Here is an 18032-nt window from a genome sequence, read left to right as displayed (position 1 = left end):
TAAAGAGAAGTTAACCAGAAGTGAACCATTAAGTATTCACGATGTTAACCACATCAGAGTAATTATCACTACTTTACACCTCTACTACACATCTTTAAAACTTACAGCTAGCTTTATGAGGTATTCAGTACCCGGGAAAAGCTGATGAATAGTAAAATCCAGAAAAAGTTCTGTGCTGTTATAGATTACATTCCATTTTGTAAAATTCTGCTCATTTTTGGCAATATAAATCATATAGCGATCCAGGATTCCATTTGCTGCTACTGGTTCTTTCCATCTGCAAATAAAAGCAAAATATTATTAAGACCAGCAAAGATTCAGACCATACTGAAAAATGCAATGCTTTGTTTAGGGGACTTTGTGGGTTTTTTGTAAGAATTTGAAAACATAGTTGTGTAACCATGAAAATAAGTCAAAGGCAGACCTCTAATATAGTATGTGTACTCAATAGGCAAATTATTACAGTAACACACAAAGTAGGGGCTACAAAACAGCCATGTCACGAGAACATATCCTGCACTGAAGTTTTTCAGAGGCTATGCCCATATGTAGGTTATACTGATTGCGTAAAGACAAAATGGAAATTAAGTTGGCAAGTGATAATCAGAAGGTTCACAGAACCACTAAACTAATCACTTCTATGCATTTAATCATAATAAATTTAATTTTATGTCACAAACCCTTCCCCTGATTGAACTCACTGGAATTCTTGAATAAACTGATGCACTATTGTGTTGTCAGGAAAGAAGAAATCATTACTTACTGTACATATATTGTTCTAGGATCCAAAACCATCAGGGCTGGGGCATCTACATGAGACGGTGGTAGCTGTGCTGTAAACAAGGTGACCTGGGAACTGTTTGTACAGCCAGCGAGTGTGCATGCAGTGAGCAGAAACTGGTGTGGCGTAAAAACAGCTAAATCTAGGGGGAAAAAAGGAGTATTAGTTTGCTTTGTGTATTAATTTTACCTTGTTTTTCTATAACTATCAGAGGGTAGTGAATTCACACAATCAAGAGGAAGAGGGACCTGTATGTCTTAGACGTTTCACGCTTGTCTCAGAAAAGTGAATGAGTATTTGCTTTTTAATAGCAAATAACTGAAAACTTTAACTATTAACAGGTCTATGGGACAGGCATCGGTTGAGATGACATCATTGTACAGTACATTTACACTTAAATGCACACCACCCAAGCAGAAAGATGTTAGCCTCTCAGGTGCTATGAACTACATCAGTTCTCTACAGTGGCAAATGAACACCTTTAAGATGATTAAATCAAATTGAATTAATGAAAAAACAAGTACAGGTTCATTAACACAGCCAGGTTGTATTTTGTTTAAAAATGTGACGTACGGTACATGAATGTCAAGCAACAATACATACAAGGATTCACTTCATGCAGATTTCATTATAAGCATGAACACAAAGGAAACTCGTTGCCACCACTCACACTGGTCAGTTCTTTCTCTGCCTGTCTTCAGCTTCATGAATGACAAACATTTGTATTATATATTTCACTAAAGACAACCTGTCTAATGCTATAGCAATACCACTATTAAATGGTAATTTATTGTGAAGCTATTCCAATTACAGCAGAAAATGGTGACTAAAACGTAGCAACTTTGCTATATTCTAAATATTCTAAAAGCTCTTCAGCCTCATATTTTCTTCCTTATAAAGGAATGTTTGTCAGAAAAATTATAGTAGGAAAGTAATGCATAATTGTCTAACCTTTTTCTTTTATTTTTTTATACAAATTACAGAATTTTAATGAGTAAATCCTGTAAGAAGGAATTTCTAATTGAGCTTTTGGCAACAGTATTAAGTTATACAAGTAAAATGCAGATGCTATAGATAGACATTTTAGTATGCCAGAAAGGTTGTGTGTTTTCGCAAGACACAACAAATGCAGGTGATCTCAGAGCCAAATAATATCAAGTTATCATTTTGTGTAAAAATACTGATGAGCACAAATTAAAAGATCGATGACAGAAACATCACTAAAGCAGAAATGTTATAGACCCAAATTCTTTCTTGTTAGTTTTCCCCTCATATAATGTCTCCTGTCCCTGCTGGAATGGAATTCCTTCTGATTTACTCCACTGTGTGTGAGGAGAGAATGAACTGGTACTATTGAAAAGGCAGTATCATTCAGTGGTGTTGCACTATAGAGCACAAGGCAAAGTGTGATTTAAAAAAAAAGCTATAAAAAAAAAAAAAAGTCAAGTGAATGCCTGTAACACAGTGACATGTTTAATCAACATAATGGGTCTGATTCTACCAGGGTTAAGCAGTGCTTATGCGGGTGAGAGAGGGAAAGCACACTCCAGAGCAGGTGCTCAAGCTGGCTCAGCAAGTGGAGAAAGTAAACTCCACATATTGTACCAACAGTATTGCTCTCATTAGTGTACATCTTCCTGCATCCCATCTTCCTTGCAGCTGCCATCTGAGAAGTCACAGAAAGTACAAACGGAGATAGAAGTCTGTGACACAAGTATGAGATATTTCATGTTCTGGGTGGGCAAGCAAGTGATGAGAAGGATTTTACTTTCAGCAATAATAAAAAACAAACAGCTGAAAGCAATCCCTGCACCTATTTAATTCATATCCTTGTAAATAATGAACACACATTCTTCTCTGGAATAAAGTATATTGTGTGGCTTCACTTAGCAGGGCAAATAAAACACAAGAGAAGGGAGAAGAGAAAAAGAAGTGGATCTCTCTTTTTCCATTTATTTGTGGTGAACACTGTTTTCCTTGTACACAGGTTTGTGATGGCGGTTGGGGAGGGGTATTTTTCTCTCCTTTAAGGAACTGTTTTTTAAAATAGGTAGCTTGTACTGAAACCCAGAGTTGATGCACACGGTAGCTGGTGAGATTACTTGCATGAATAAGTTTCTGGAAATATCTAGTTAAATTTGAAGAGGGAGGAACTTTGTCAAAGATGAAGAGAATGGAAGATCTTTTATTTCCCTCCCTGAAAAAAATAAGTGACTGCAAGTTACTATGTGCATCACAGTGCCTAGAATGGAAAAAACAACAGGATCAAAGATGTGTATTCCTTGTCTTGATTTTTAATACTGCTAATGTATTTTGATTAATAAATGTTGAATAGAATGCTTCAATGGAATCGAAAGATTAAGGTGGGATAAAGTCTAAAAAGAAAAACTGTTAGTGGGAGCAGTAGAAGTAAACACAGTAATTAGAGACATAGCAATGTCACCCAAAGCATGAGCTTTGCAGTCAGGGAAAATACATAGACTTCATCAAGGTTTGGATGTGCCCATGAATACAGTGTAAGTAGTGTTTCTGAAAGGTTAGAACCAGAAACTGACAAACTGAACAATAGAAATCATACTATATCATAATTATTGCAGTTATTTGTCACAATCTGATTTGGCAGATATTTTCCTATTTAAAGTTCAAAGGGTTTCAAAATGAATCAGTGAATTCAAAAACTACAGATACAAACATGAATCTGAACCATAAGGGAGGAGGTTCTTAAAACTACCAAGCCACCATTTGTCAAGGTCCTCTAGCAACAATGCCTTGCTTTCCATTTGCTTGATTGCATGATTTGCATAAGATCAAATACAGCAATTGTGGACATGATAAACAGATCCCTCTCAAACACATTAGAAATGGATCCACAAGCATTATCCAGAAATGTGTTACAAGAAAACACCCCAGTGCATGGAAAAAACAGTGATTAGTGTCAAACAAACCATCATTTACAATATAGGGTATGAGTTATGTTATGTGCTTATATGTTATTTTATGATTGATTTCATGCTGTTGCTGGAAGAATTTAATTGATCTCGATTTACAGAATCAACCCAATAAACAGTTCTTTTCTTTTTAACTCACAGCAAAAGCTGAAAGCTTTTTTACACATTTGCTTGATCAAGCTATATTCCTGTGTGTTCTGTAATTCCAGTCTCCTGCATTACTTTAAAATAATATCAAATGCTTTTTATTGCAATTTTACAGTAACTACTCGTCTAGATCACTTCTTACCAAAATAAATCTAAACTTAAAAATTATGGTAAAAGCCTAAATTCAGGATTTGGTCTTGTACTCATTTCTGGATTCAGAAGGGCAAAAAGCACTAAGGAGCAAACAAAAAAAAAAGAGACTTTCTTGGGGGCACAAGATTCCCTCAAATCTTTCTATTAAGGTAGCAGGTAGCTAGAAAAATAACTATATTTTTCATATCAAAACCAGAATGAAATAAAGCTAAACTAAAACACCACATACCTGTTTAAAACCCATTATTTCCTTTCCCCAAAGAAAGAGGTGGAGGGGAGGAAGAAGAAGGGCAGTGGAGGAGAAGGGGAAGGACCCAACCTGCCTTTCCATCTCTTTGACCCCAGGGGCAATACAAACAAACTAAATTCTTTTCTAACTCACATATCAGCAAGAGAAATGCTAACTATAGTGTCTATCATTAACATCAGCATTCGCATGCCACTACATTTATTATATATGTGGTATATGTGGAACTTGCCACACTAACCAAAGCAACTATCTTAAACATCATGATAAATCTAACTATAGTGCTTGGTGTATATCTAGTTTCTAATAACCACCACCATAAGGTCTTATAGCACAATCGATGCATGAGACAGAAAGAATAAAGAATGACCCTGTTTGCATGGTCAATAAGAACACTCACTTTGCTTTGATCACATTTAATGGGTAGTCATTGAAAGATAATATGCAACACTACAGTGCTACTTTTAGCATGGAATTTGAGAGATGTTACTAAGATAGAGAAGAAAAACATTGTTAGTAAAAAAAACCCAAGCCCAAAATTAGAGATTTAGGAACTTCACTTTACTGTCAAGATGTCAGAGCACACCACAGTTAAAAAGTAATAAAGTATTAATGCTTATATTGTTTTAATTTCTCTGTAACATGGAGTGTTTTGTATTCACATTTACAGCAAAAGAGTCACATACCCTTCTTTCCTATTCCTCTTCCACCCTATTTCCACTCTCCCTAGTTTCAGGCAGCAATTGTAAGGACCAGAAATGGCAATGTCCTGTCTTGGTGAGCACACAGCTGAAATGTGACTTGTGTAAGAAACCCCACATAGTTTCTCTTAGGAAAATAATTGAGACAATAACTATCCCATTGCTATAGTCAAAGGAAAATAATACAGCAGCAAGGGATTGTTAGCAGCACAACAAAGAAAACCTGCTGAGAGAGTATAAAGATGAAACACTTCCAAAGAATTCCAATCACATTGTTAATGTAGGTACACTGTATGACTACTTCAGCTCATTACTCACACCCTTATTCTGTTCTCTCATCTTTTTTCTCATAGTTTGTTAAATTACCTCAGAGTAACTTAATTTTTAATTAGAAGGCAAACCCTTTGGGACCATAAGTCTGCATCACCAAATACAGAATGTCCCTATCTGATCTTTATGCACTATCAAAAAAATAAAATTAAATTCATAAAGTGCCAAGATCATATTATCAGGCTTACTCCATCAGATACCATTAGCAGTTCTTTCCCTCCCGACATTTTCTGAAAGCAAGTAACAATTCATATATAACTTTTAATGGAGCATATGCTGCTTTCTGTATTTATAAAGCACCAATCACTTAATTATATTGACTCTTGAAGAACCAGCGCTAATGTACAATCTTTTCTGGAAAGCATTATATTAATGCTCCATCTTTTTCACAGATTTCTTGTGAATCCCATGCCATCCCACTCATCACTCAATATTTCAGGAAAAACCAGGGCATCGCAAATGACACCACTTGCCTACTTCAGGCAACTCAATCAAGCCCCATGAAACAGTGTGCTCATATACCTAATTGTATCAACAAGCAATGAATGGCCTTTCACATGTGGAACTGGCCAATCAATTGAAGAAACAGCAAATTCTACTGGATATTAATTAATAATTATGAATGTTCCAAACTGAGAATTAAGAGAATTTTTTTTAAGCCACTAAAAACAAAGGCGATAAATAAACTCAGGGTCACACACAAATAATGATTTTCAGGAAGCACCATAAGCTGTTGTTCTGCTATCTAACCAGCAAAGACTTTGACACAATGGCATATGGATAAACCAACTTTGCTTCTAGCTGTAAAAGAAATGCTGATGAGTTTTATAAGCTCTTCCCTCAGCAGTAAATATTGCTGAATTTTTTCCAAATTACTCATAAAGCAGTAAATCCTCATTTCATTTGAGATTTATACTCTTCAGAAGAATTCAGGAAAGGTGTAACTTCCAGGCACCCATCTGAGGAATTAAAGAGTATAACTGTGTATCATGTGGGAGCACCAAAAACATGACAGTCATATGTTGGACTGTGTAAAAAAGATATATTCAAGAATAAAAAAACCTTTGGCACAAAGGTGTAATGAGTGTCTGGGTTCAGCTGTGACAGCTATTTTTCTCCTTAGCAGCTGGTGCAGGGCTGTGTTTCGAACTTCAGTCTGAGAACAACACCAATAACACCAATGTTTTTGGCTGTTGCTAAGTAATGTTTACTCCAATCAAGGACTTTTCAGTCTCTCATGCTCTGCCAGTGAGCAGAGGCACGGGAAGCTGGGAGGAAGCAGAGACAGGACACCTGACCCAAACTAGCCAAAGTGGTATTCCGTACCACAGCACGTCATGCCCAGTATAGAAAATGGGGGGAGTTACCTGGAAGGCACAGACTGCTGCTCAGGATGGGATGGGTATCAGTTGGCAGGTGTTGAGCAATTGTATTGTGCATCGCTTGTATTTATTGTTTTCTTTCCTTTTCCCCTTACAGTTTTATATTCTCTTCCCTTGTTATTTCCCTTATCATTATTATTATTGGTGGTAGCAGGAGTGGTTTTGTGTTATACCTTAGTTACTGATCTCAACGCTATGTAACTATGTAACTGGGAGTTACATTCTTTCCATTCTCCTCCCTATCTCTCTGGGAGCAGGGGGGGGGAGGGGGGGGGGGCCTGGAAGGGAAGAAGTGAGTGAGCAGCTGCGTGGTTCTGAGCTCCCAGCTGGGCTCAAACCACAACAGAAAGGCTCTTTGAAAACTTCAGTTTGCCATTATTTCAAATAATTAATGAAGATATTATATGCATGTGTAGAACTACAGTTCCACCTTTGGAAAAGTAGTAGTTCCAAAGTACTTTAATGCTTTTAGTTATGTCTTAACAGCAAAGATTATGAAGTCTATTTGTTTTCACATTTATAACAGTGTCTCTTGGTAATGGTCTTAGAACTGTTAACTGTTGCACAGAAAACCTTTCTGACATTTTATCAGCCCAAACTCTTGTACTACTTTGAGCACAAATTCATCCCCCAAATGTTATGTTCCATCCTGAACAATTCACAAGGCTGAATTAGCATCTATTCCCGATTACTGTGTTTCATTTTTGCTGGGCGGGGGGGGGGGGGGGGGGGGGGAGTGTGTGTGTGGTGGTGGGGTGGTTGTAAAACTACTAGTTTAAATCTTACCCTAGCAAGGTACCACAGATGAATGCTTGAATTAATACATGAAGATGTTCAGAGGGCTGGAGCACCTCTGCTATGAATATGAATATGGCCTGGAGAAGGCTCTGCGGAGACCTTCTAACAGTCTTCCAATACCTAAAGGGTGCCTACAAGAACGAGGGGTTTTTGACAAGGGCCTGTATTGACAGGACAAGGGGGAATGGCTTTAAACTGACAGAGGGGAGATTTAGATTATATACTAAGAAGAGATCCTTCCCTGTGAGGGTGGAGAGGCACTGGCACATGATGCCCAGAGAAGCTGTGGCTGCCCCATCCCTGGCAGTGCTCAAGGCCAGGTTGAAAGGGGCTCGGAGCAACCTGTTCTAGTGGAAGGTGTCTCTGCTTCTGGCAGGGGGTTGGAACTGGATAAGCTTTAAAGTCTCTTCCAACCTTAATCCTATGATTCTATGCTTTTCCAGGGTATTCTTGTCCTCCACTAGCTTGAAGTCCTAAAGGTGCTCAACTAAAGAAAACTCAAATCATGTGGAGTATCACACACCACACTGTTTAGAAAAAAAATGATGGGAAACATCAGAGAAGGTTATTTAAACTTCTCTTAATACTTTACCACCAATTAATCTACTTGATTCCATGTGTAAAGACATTCCATGTCACTGATCACAGAAGAATCATGGTACATGCACAAAGCTCCTTGGAACCTTCCTTCCCCTGACATCCCTGGTCTGCTACCCTGTCCCATCATCATTAGTCACCATCAGAAAAATACAGAGGTGTCCTAAGAATGTTTTTAAAGGCTTCTCTTGTTGTCAAAACAATACACAGCCAGTCAGTGCAAACGTTCAGCATCAACTGAATCTAATGATCTTCCAAGTTATATTTTTGTTTGCTACAATTAAAAACATGCATTGTCTTCCCAGTTTACTTCAACTGTAACAGCTGGACAAATAAAGTGAATTTGAAGGTCACACGGGGAGAAAGCAGAAAGAGGACACATCACATTATTTTTTACCAGGCCCCTGAAGAGCAGTAATTATGGTCATACCAATATCACTATCATAGTTTATTTTTCTCTTTGTCATTTCTTTGCACCTAATATGGCATGACACAGCCCTCTTTTAAGATTTAAATGAAGATTTCCATTCATGAATGCTTCTAATCCAGCCACTGTATTGCTATCAGCTTAAATAGAGGGGAGTTATTAGTATAAATCGTAAGAATCATGATCTCTCAGTCAATGTTGAGCCCAAAACTGTGAAAAAGGGGGTGGGGGGTGGGGGAAGTGTTTTGAACATTTTTACCTCTGTATTACTTCAGCTTTATGTTCACAACTGGATAAATATATTTTCACTAGGCAACTATGTAGCAAATTTGAATCTCAGATACCTGCTGCTATAAAAATGGAACTGCTCTGAATTCACATTAGTATGACCAAGAATCCCTTGGCTTTCTAACAGAAGTACATCCTGTATTCCCAAGTAATTCCAATCTTGCTGCAGTGGGAGAAACAGAATTCAGATCCACTTTATGTTTGGTGCTGAGCTAACAGCTCAAGTCAGAAGTGCCTGACTGACACTTTTACAGGCTGCTGAAGAACACAGGCAAATGTGCAGCTGTGGTAAGAGAAGCCAGTAGGATATTAGGTTATATAAGAATATATGGTAAGTAATACAGCAACTTATACTATCATTTTATATAAATCAATAGTGCAGTCTCATCTGGAATAGCATATATTACAGAGTACAGAAAGAAGGCCTGGCTGGAAAATGGCAGTGAGAAAGCACAGGCTTACAAACACTCTTTTAGGAAGAGAGGCTAAAAAACCAACCTGTATAAAGGAAACAAAGAAGACGACACACCAGGCAGGTATATAAGATACTAAGTCCTACATAGGAAAGCAATTAGGACCCTGTGTTCCCATGAGGTCCCTTTCAGTAATACAGAGGGAAAAGGATATCCAGTAAATTTAAAAAGTGGGTTTTTCAGAATAACTAATCTAATTTGGAATTTGGAACCTAAACAAAAATATGACAATGGTTGCTTGAACTGCTATCAAGTAGAGATTACAGATTAATGGTTTATAGGTTATGAGCTTTATTTAGCTATATATGTATTTTTATGGCCATTATGGGTAACTTGTTCCACCATTCTGTATAGACCCATGAATGTAAGACTATTAGAGAACAACTCTCACTATCCAGACAAGGCATCAGATTTAAGAGTTTCTGAATAAGAGAAACTATCACATTTCCAGGACCAGAACAGCTCTGTATATCCGAATTATAGTCAGAGAATAAAGGGTTTTGCTAAAACATTACCGTGGTGCTGGAACAGCTATAATGGGAGGATTCAGCTTCTGAGCACTGTTCCTAAACAAGACAATTTATAGCAAGTTAAATCTGTTGCAAGACTATAAAAGCTGAGCTGGTTTTGAGCTGCCTGTAGAATTAGCAGCATAGTGAAATAGACTGTACTTCTATCTACTTTTGTCTGTCCTTACCAGAACAATTAGATAGATATTAAGTCATTAATATGGACAACAAGTGGTTGGGGAAAATATTCGGGATCCCTCTGCCCCCTTTTTTAAAAAGAAAAAAGTGTGCTTTTAATATATTTTACTCTAAAGAAAACGAACAAATAATAAAAAACACACACACAAAAAAAAAAAACAACCCAAAACCAAACCAACCAAACAACAAAAACAAACCCAAACTTAAAAAACCCTGAAAAGCCCAAATACTTTTTTCAACCTGACATGTTGTACTACCCACTTATGTCATGTAGTGTCAGTAATGTCATCAGCTAACATAACTGCCACAATCTGATGTGATGCATTTAACTGGGATTACCAGAATAAATCATGTTTGTGGGTACACAGATCACAGGTGCCCTGTATGATGGCGTATCTATAGGATGTGCAGATTAGGATGTAATGTTCAGAGGCTTGTTCTCATTTGTGAAGTGCTTTGCAACCATAACTCAGTAGTAAGGAGCCACCAAACAGTTATAATGGCATAAACCATCCTCAGTGAAAAATACAGATTGATCAGTGCCAGTGATATAAAGGAAAGAGCATGCATCTGTCCCCAGTCTCATAAATTCAGTGGGTGTTGCAGGCTTTTTCTCTGTTCCACATGTACTTTATTAATAACAGTAACTATCATAAATAATAATAATGCAGAGTAGTTTATTTCAAGATGAATGCTTTTCTTGTTATCTGTTGATCCTGATTTCTTACATCCTGTCTGTATTCCTCCTGTAAATAGTGGGTATAGCTAGTTTAATTTATTGTTTGAAGTTTATGCTCTTTAACTGGCAACAGAGGGCTATGCCAAGAAAGTTGTCTGTGTAGGCTCCCTGAAATATCTTCATACCTTAACTGGCATGTTAAGTTTCTACAAAGGAGGCACAGAATTTACATTATACTGCATGTTATAAATAAGTCATAAGAACAGATTAGAATTACACATTTACACCTACTAGTGAGAGCAAGATGCATAATTCACATGTGGTGAACCCTTAAGAGGCTTTCGTATTTCATGCCAACCTTCTCCCCCACTCCACTCTCATGTATGTAGAACACAGTATATTTTTCAGTCCCACTGCTCCACAATTCTTTTTCCTTCCTTTCCAGCTAGACTGTTTAGATTTTATAATCATACTTTTTCTTTCTTGTAGAAAAGCAAAAGACATTATACATTCCAAACGATTTCTACTAACGTATCTGCTTTATGTCAGAGTATTGGTGTCCTCTTTCTGCATTTTCTTGTTATACTCAGGGATATGACTCGAAGAAGCAGATGTTAAATGGTAGTGCTTTCAGAAGGTGCCAGAGAAAACTCAAGCTCTCTACCTAATTTATTAAGAGAACGCAGAACTTGCAATCAAAACTTCCTTACACTTCAGAGTTAACATGACGTACTGCTCCTCTATTTGTATCTCCTGGAAGAGCAGGCTAATCTCCATGTCCATTCATGTCCTCAGCTTCTCTGCTGAAGCCTGTAAACTAATACCTGTTGTGACCACAATTTATATGACAGCATATGAAGGCCACAGATTTTGCAGAGCCTGTGGCTTTCCCCCACAGCAGTTCTACCCCTAAGAAGCACTCTGCTACCTGGTGATAACATGTAGGAATAAGGAATGATCTTAGTATAAGTTGTTTTAGTATTTTTGGTTCTCTGGGTGGAGCGCTACAGTATTGATTCCTGTAACTCCAAAGAAGCATCACTAGAGAGAGGCTCTTTGGTGGAAGAAGTCATCTTGCAATTTCTCTCAACTGTTTTGAACTTAGTTTAGTTTAGACTTAGTTCAAGTTTAGTTCCATGGATTTTTCTTTGACTTGTGTGCAAATATTTTAAATTCTGTTCTAGTCCTAACCACCAATTATTTATTTTTCCTCAATATCTGTCATGCAACTGCTTTTCTAAATTAAGCTGAGACTTGTACCTCTCATTTTCTGATAACATTTATTTATCTGTTTATTTATGCATTTGATCTTAATGTTTTTTAAGTGTATGAAGGAAAACTGAGTTTTCCTTGACTAGCTTTCTACATACTTTATCTCTGCCTGTAAACTTAGGAAAAAGACTTTAATTATGCATGCATTTTAATTCCCAGTACAATCTAACACCTTAAAAATTGCTATGTGACATTGCAACAATGCTATGAAATCCCAAGAGCCATAGCTCACAAATTCAAAACACATAAGTTAAAAGGAAAATAATACTTTTGCCCTAACTCTTAAGAATAGCAAAAGTCACCACAATTATTTGATATGTAGGAGAGGATTCTTACCCTTGAGCTGATGAAAATGCTAGCATGCCAGCTTATGAGAACATGTGAACATTCATGTGAATTGGATTATTATTCCTTAATCAGAAAGCAAATTACTAATAGTATCAAAATTAAGTGATCATAAATAGCTCCAAAATTGAAGTCAGCATAAAATTCAGTAAGAGGAAGCTATTCACACACTATACCAACATGGGTTAGTTTCCACTACTGATAATTTCCTGAATTTTCTACATTTTTCCTAGAATACACTGTGGACATTCTCACCACTTATGCATCGTTTGTACGAATTTACCCAGCATAGTCAACTATCCTGGAAAGGTAAGCAATGAGGACCCAGAAGCTTTTAGTAAGGCAGATTCTCTAGTCACCTCCACTAACACAGGGGATGCAAAGCTATTTACTCACTGTTCTAACACAAATGCTGAATTCAGCTTCTGGCGGAGCTGATTTAGCTGTCCCTACTCTCTATTCAGCACCAATTCCAACTCTGAATTTCTGTTTATACTAATTAGATTTATACTAACTAGAAAAACTTTAAAACAAAAATATTATAAGTCTCCCCCAAGATATTTGTATACAATTTTATATATTTTTACACTTTTGTTGACAGAAAATACATATGCTCATAGAAAAAACATAGAACTTACTGAATTAATTAAATCACAAGTTAGAATAAAAAACTGCTAATGATATGCTTCCAGATACATAAAATAGGCAGTATATTATCATATAACATACGTATTATCAGGGTAAAAATTCACTATTTCCCACCTGATGACTTATTCTCTTTCACATACAGACTTTGCGCATCACTGCTCCTTACCAAAATGATTTAACAGCACTATTCTTTTACATTAGAAATCCAGATGCTCATTTGCATGTAGCCACAAGCGTACCCAGACATGCAGAAAAAGAAAACAAAAAATGCATACTGTAAATGTGACTAAAATGTGCCTCTATAATAAAAGACCATGGCATACCCAAAGAAGCTATCAGAGAAACAGTATTAACGTTTATTGTCTACCTTTCCATTCATTTAAAGACCATGAGTCTAAGCCTTACTTAAAGCACACTAATCTGATATTATGCTTACAAATTCAGTTTCATATTCATTTAAATATTTGTTCCCATGCACTAATTAATTTCTTAGCAACACGTCACTTTAATGTGTCTCTATTTATACAATAAAAATCATGGAAAAGAGAAAAAAGAAAACCCCTAGCAGCTTTCAAAGTCCAACTACAATTTATGGAAAATGCTTCAATCAGAAATAGATTGCCATAAAAATGGCAAGGGTAGTGGAAAGCATGATGGAGTTCAGTACTAACTAAATGGCTATTAAGCTTTATGTAAACAATTTAGGCAACCAGTGTAGAAACCTAGGTTAGATTCCTGGCACTGTTTCAACAGGAAAGGAAGTATCCTAGAATGCCTTTCATGCTTTTTGTGACATGATTTATGCCTTGCACTGTTTTCACCTAACTTAGGAGGACAGGGAAACGTATTTTGGGAATTCTCCTCCAATCATAAAAACAATCAATTAAAAAAAAAACCCAAACAAAATTATATCCAAATATTTTGTGTCTTTTAACACTCAGGCTTGTATTGTTCACACTCAAGACTTCTGGAAGATGGAGAATACTCAGGAAGGTCTGGACTTAAAGTAACAGAAAAAGACATTAACTGGTGAAGCCTTTTAGAAATGCAAATTGTAAGGAAGTTGTTCAGATTTATTGAGATAAAAAGTCTGAAACATATGCAAACATTAAGGATTCCACTTTTCATAAGTTTGTGTCATTACAGCTGATTTTTCAAAAACTAAAATGCTGGAAATATGTAAGTAACAGTTAATGACTCAACACCCTCCTGGCCATACATTTAGTAAAATCAAGGAAAAAGGAAACCCCTGTTTGGGAGCCCTCAAGAAGTATTACTGTGGTGTTACCTGCCTGTATATTGTCACCGGTTATTACTATTCCACTAGAGTTAAAGAAAGGTTGGGACGTATTTGGTATAGACAGAAGGGTCTATGTCTAGTGCAAGCCAAACAGGAATCCGTGTATTACTCAGAATAATTATCACAGCTGATAAACCAACACAATTTATAATAGCAGCATGGAAGAACATATCTAAAATTAAATATTACATCAAGTGTTTGGCAATTCAGGAGACCAAGTGGTCCTAAACTAGCAAGGACAAATATGAGTGTGTTCTCCAGGGCAGAAAACTCAGAGAGAAGCTTCATTATGCAGCCTGCAGTATCAAGAAGACTGCCACACTCCTTCAAAGCCTATTACGTTAGAATTAAGTGAGGTTTACCCCTATTAATGGATATCTAGAGATTCAAACAGGAGCAGGGCACAAGCAGCACAGAAGACGGCCTTAGCCCATCTGTGCAAGAGTCACTTATATACATGAGTCCAGCATTACCTGAAACTAAGCATAAATCATTTACCAAACCTTTCATGCATCTCTTCTGTCAGCAAAAATTAAATCAGAACAGACCCCAGCACTTTGCCTTGCTAGGTTCAGACAACCACAATTACCAGACATACAATTGAAGATAAGATCCCACAAAAAGTATTGCAGGCTATGAGCACATGGCCAAGAAAACATATTCCACTTCTAAATCTAAAGAGACCTCTTAATGTTTAATAGCAAACAGTGGTCACCATGTTACAACTGCTCACAAAGAGAAACTATAGCACTTGGTAGGGCCCTATATGAAGTTCTAACTGATAAAAGACAAAATGCAGAGAAACACATGATATGCTTCAGAAATCCGTGGGGAAAGTAGACAAAATGCACATTATTGAACCTCTCTTGGTCAAACTGTCCCATACAGGCAACATCACAACAAACCAGTCTCAGAAAGTGGTAAAATGAGACTTTGCTGCTTGGAGAAGACCTGCAAATCCACATGACAGTGAAAAAACATGAACAAAGAATAAAGGCTGCATTTAAATTTTACAAACTGAACTCAATAAATACTTGATTTAAATCTGTCCTCCACAGTACACACTGCCTTTGAAGAGATCTCAGCATCTTTAAGTCTGATCACCAATCTAGATGTCTGTGAAGGAGCAAATAAAGAACTACAGGCGTATACATAGCTGATTCTGACAACTAAGTTTGAAGTAAGATCACAGGACAAAATAATCTGGGAGTTTTACATTTGTTAGTGGGTTGAATTCTTGTCATGGAATTTAGATAAAGCCTGAATATTAATTTGTTTTCTTCTCTTGTTTTTAAAACAGAGCTGAGAGCCAAAATATTTCCTATGCTGTCAGAAGGGAAAGGAGGCATAAAAAAAAGTACTCTCCCTGTTCTACAGCTATTAGCTTTGGAGAAGCAATTTGTCCCAGTTTGCATTGGTACATAGAGAAGATTGGAAAGCACTAATCACTCTCATGTTATAATTTCTGTTCCATTTTAATTTTTAGAAAGGAGTACTCAAGCAACCTGAGAGCTCAGCAATTCCAGCAGGGTTAGCGTGAGTTCTCTCCTAGCTTGCTGTGTTGCCCAAATCTGATCAAAGGACAAGGACTCCAGAAGCTTGTCCAGCTGTGGTTTTATAATGACACCATTAGGTTTTGCTCTATAATCAAGGTCCCTAAAAGTCTGTGCAGCTTCAGGCTTAATATCTGCGACAAGGTTAACTGAAATCTGCAGCAAGGATAACTACTTTAGCAGATTGTATCAGCAGGAAATATTTAAACACTATTTAAAAGGATTTTAAATAAGCAGATTTTATTTAACACTGCTCTAATGCACTGCAACAGAAAATGATACAACAGAGCTGCTACAAATAAACATAATGCTTTTACTCTTACCCCAACACCCCACCCTTCTAAATTCCCCAGATCTGTATTATTAAGTCAATGAGTGTACCATATATTTCTATCTGAAGCTGAAATACAGGAATGCCAGATTCAGACAGCCCATTTGACCTTTGGTTTTGTGCCTGCTGAATCTGCATTCTGGATATGTGGGATTAATTACGATAGTACCGGTCACTGACAATGTCAGTGTTGCCTATTCAGGTGTATCAAATGTGCTTTCTAATACACCTACAACTTGTAGAGGAAGGCAGCTTCTCCTCTAAGACTGGTGTACTCTGCCCCCTAGTGCTAGGTGCACCAATTTGTCTTGTCTTAAATGCATACCCAGGCCAGAATAAATCCTGAAGCAGCCGGCACTCTTTATGCACCATCCTGGGAAACGTGTCGTTTCCAATATGCATTATCAGCTGAATATGTCGCTAAGCCAAATATAAGGGGTGGGCATGTAATTGCATCATGGTATTGCAAGACTCTAAAATTAGAAAGGGACACCAAGGCATATCTCACATGCAAGGTGTTTCAGATAACCAATTCTAACTGCAAAGAGGTGAAGACTAACTTTTCAATGCTCATAATGGTGTTAAAGAAGTCTCTGTTTCACAAAAAGATAAGGAATTCTTACATTCAGAGCTATAATATACATAAATCTAGCACTAACATTGTATTGGATAGCAAACAGCTCTTTCCAAAACATTCTAGTGAACAGACTGGTTCATTTGGTATTTACATGTAATTCACTGCAACCTGGAAGCTGGGCAATAAACTCATACCAGAGGTCTATAGATTTTTTTCTGTTCTTTTTCCTTTAAGTCAAAAGCTGCCTGTCACCTTTGAGCAGGAACTAAACCAGAGGAAAACAAATCCTTAGGGATGGAAATTGACGTTTTTAAATGTAGCTAAACCTAAAAAAAAACTGTCTAAAAAGTAACCACAAAACCTACACCTTAAACCTTAGACAACAAGTATTTTCTTCTTAGTGATTCGGGTTCTTGCAGTGATATATGATATCACAATTGCCCTGTAATACAATTCTGTGGATTTTCTTGTTCGAGTTGTTTCACTTGGCATTTAGTATTATACAGATATGATGATGAATTTTACTTTTATTGTCATGATCTATCATTTAAAGCAAGCAGTAGTAGAGGGATAAAAAGGACAAAAACTTTGCTGATTTTTCACTAAAATGTAATAATTGTTCATGGCTGTACATAGTGTGTGCTGGTTTAGAGCAACATAAAGAAAAAATACAGGTACTAATTTAGAGTTCTCCCATTTTTTAAGATCAGATATGCTAAGCCCTGTTTGCACAGATGTCAAACATCTGCCTCTTCCTTCCAGAAAAATAAGGCTCCCATTTTATCCCGGTTTCAGAGGATCAGCCTTCCCATGCTCAGGTCAAATAACAATTTGACTAAGCCGAAGCTTAGTTCATGCTTTTAGACAAAACAGTGAGAAAATCTCTTTCACACCTTTTCCAAGGCTCTCCTTAATATTTTGCCCAGAAACATGGTGCAAAGCAGTATGTCACAGGTTTTTTAAACACTCGGGCATGTAATTTAGGATAACTCTACACTTGTTTAACTCAGTTGAGTATCTGCCCTTCTAACACAGCTGACAGGGTCTCTTTCCTGAAAAACTGGAAACACTTCTTTCAGGTTGGCACGGAAATAAAAGTTTCATACAGGGGAGGCTTAATAAGAATATCTTCCTTTCAAAGATTCATGATGAGAACCATTAGATTCTGCTAGGCAAATTATACTAACCCAATTTGTTAACACTGTCAAGTACCTAGTGCTGTAGAAAATGCAAACACACATCCTCAATGCCAAGCCCAGTGCAAAGATTAACTTACATAGTTTTTGTTTTCTGAAGATATCTACAAAGTTATTTCTCTTTGTAAACATATTAAGTAACAGACCCCTTT

The 18032-nt window shown here is 36.9% G+C and overlaps 1 protein-coding gene across 1 annotated transcript in view; it reads right to left on the bottom strand.

Moving 5' to 3' along the window:
- USH2A (usherin) overlaps window positions 1-18032 on the bottom strand; it is a 380108-nt gene that overhangs the window by 192508 nt on the left and 169568 nt on the right. The window contains exons 33-34 of the mRNA XM_065679870.1: window positions 764-923; window positions 106-277 (exon numbers count right to left, since the gene is read on the bottom strand). Coding sequence (XP_065535942.1) covers window positions 106-277; window positions 764-923 — 332 coding nt within the window. The remainder of the gene's footprint in view (window positions 1-105; window positions 278-763; window positions 924-18032) is intronic.

The sequence above is a fragment of the Lathamus discolor genome, chromosome 5 (genome assembly GCF_037157495.1).
Source record: "Lathamus discolor isolate bLatDis1 chromosome 5, bLatDis1.hap1, whole genome shotgun sequence".
In the NCBI taxonomy this organism is placed as follows: domain Eukaryota; kingdom Metazoa; phylum Chordata; class Aves; order Psittaciformes; family Psittacidae; genus Lathamus; species Lathamus discolor.
The sequence above is the reverse complement of the archived record's forward strand: the minus strand, read 5'-3'. Positions and strand labels throughout refer to the sequence as shown.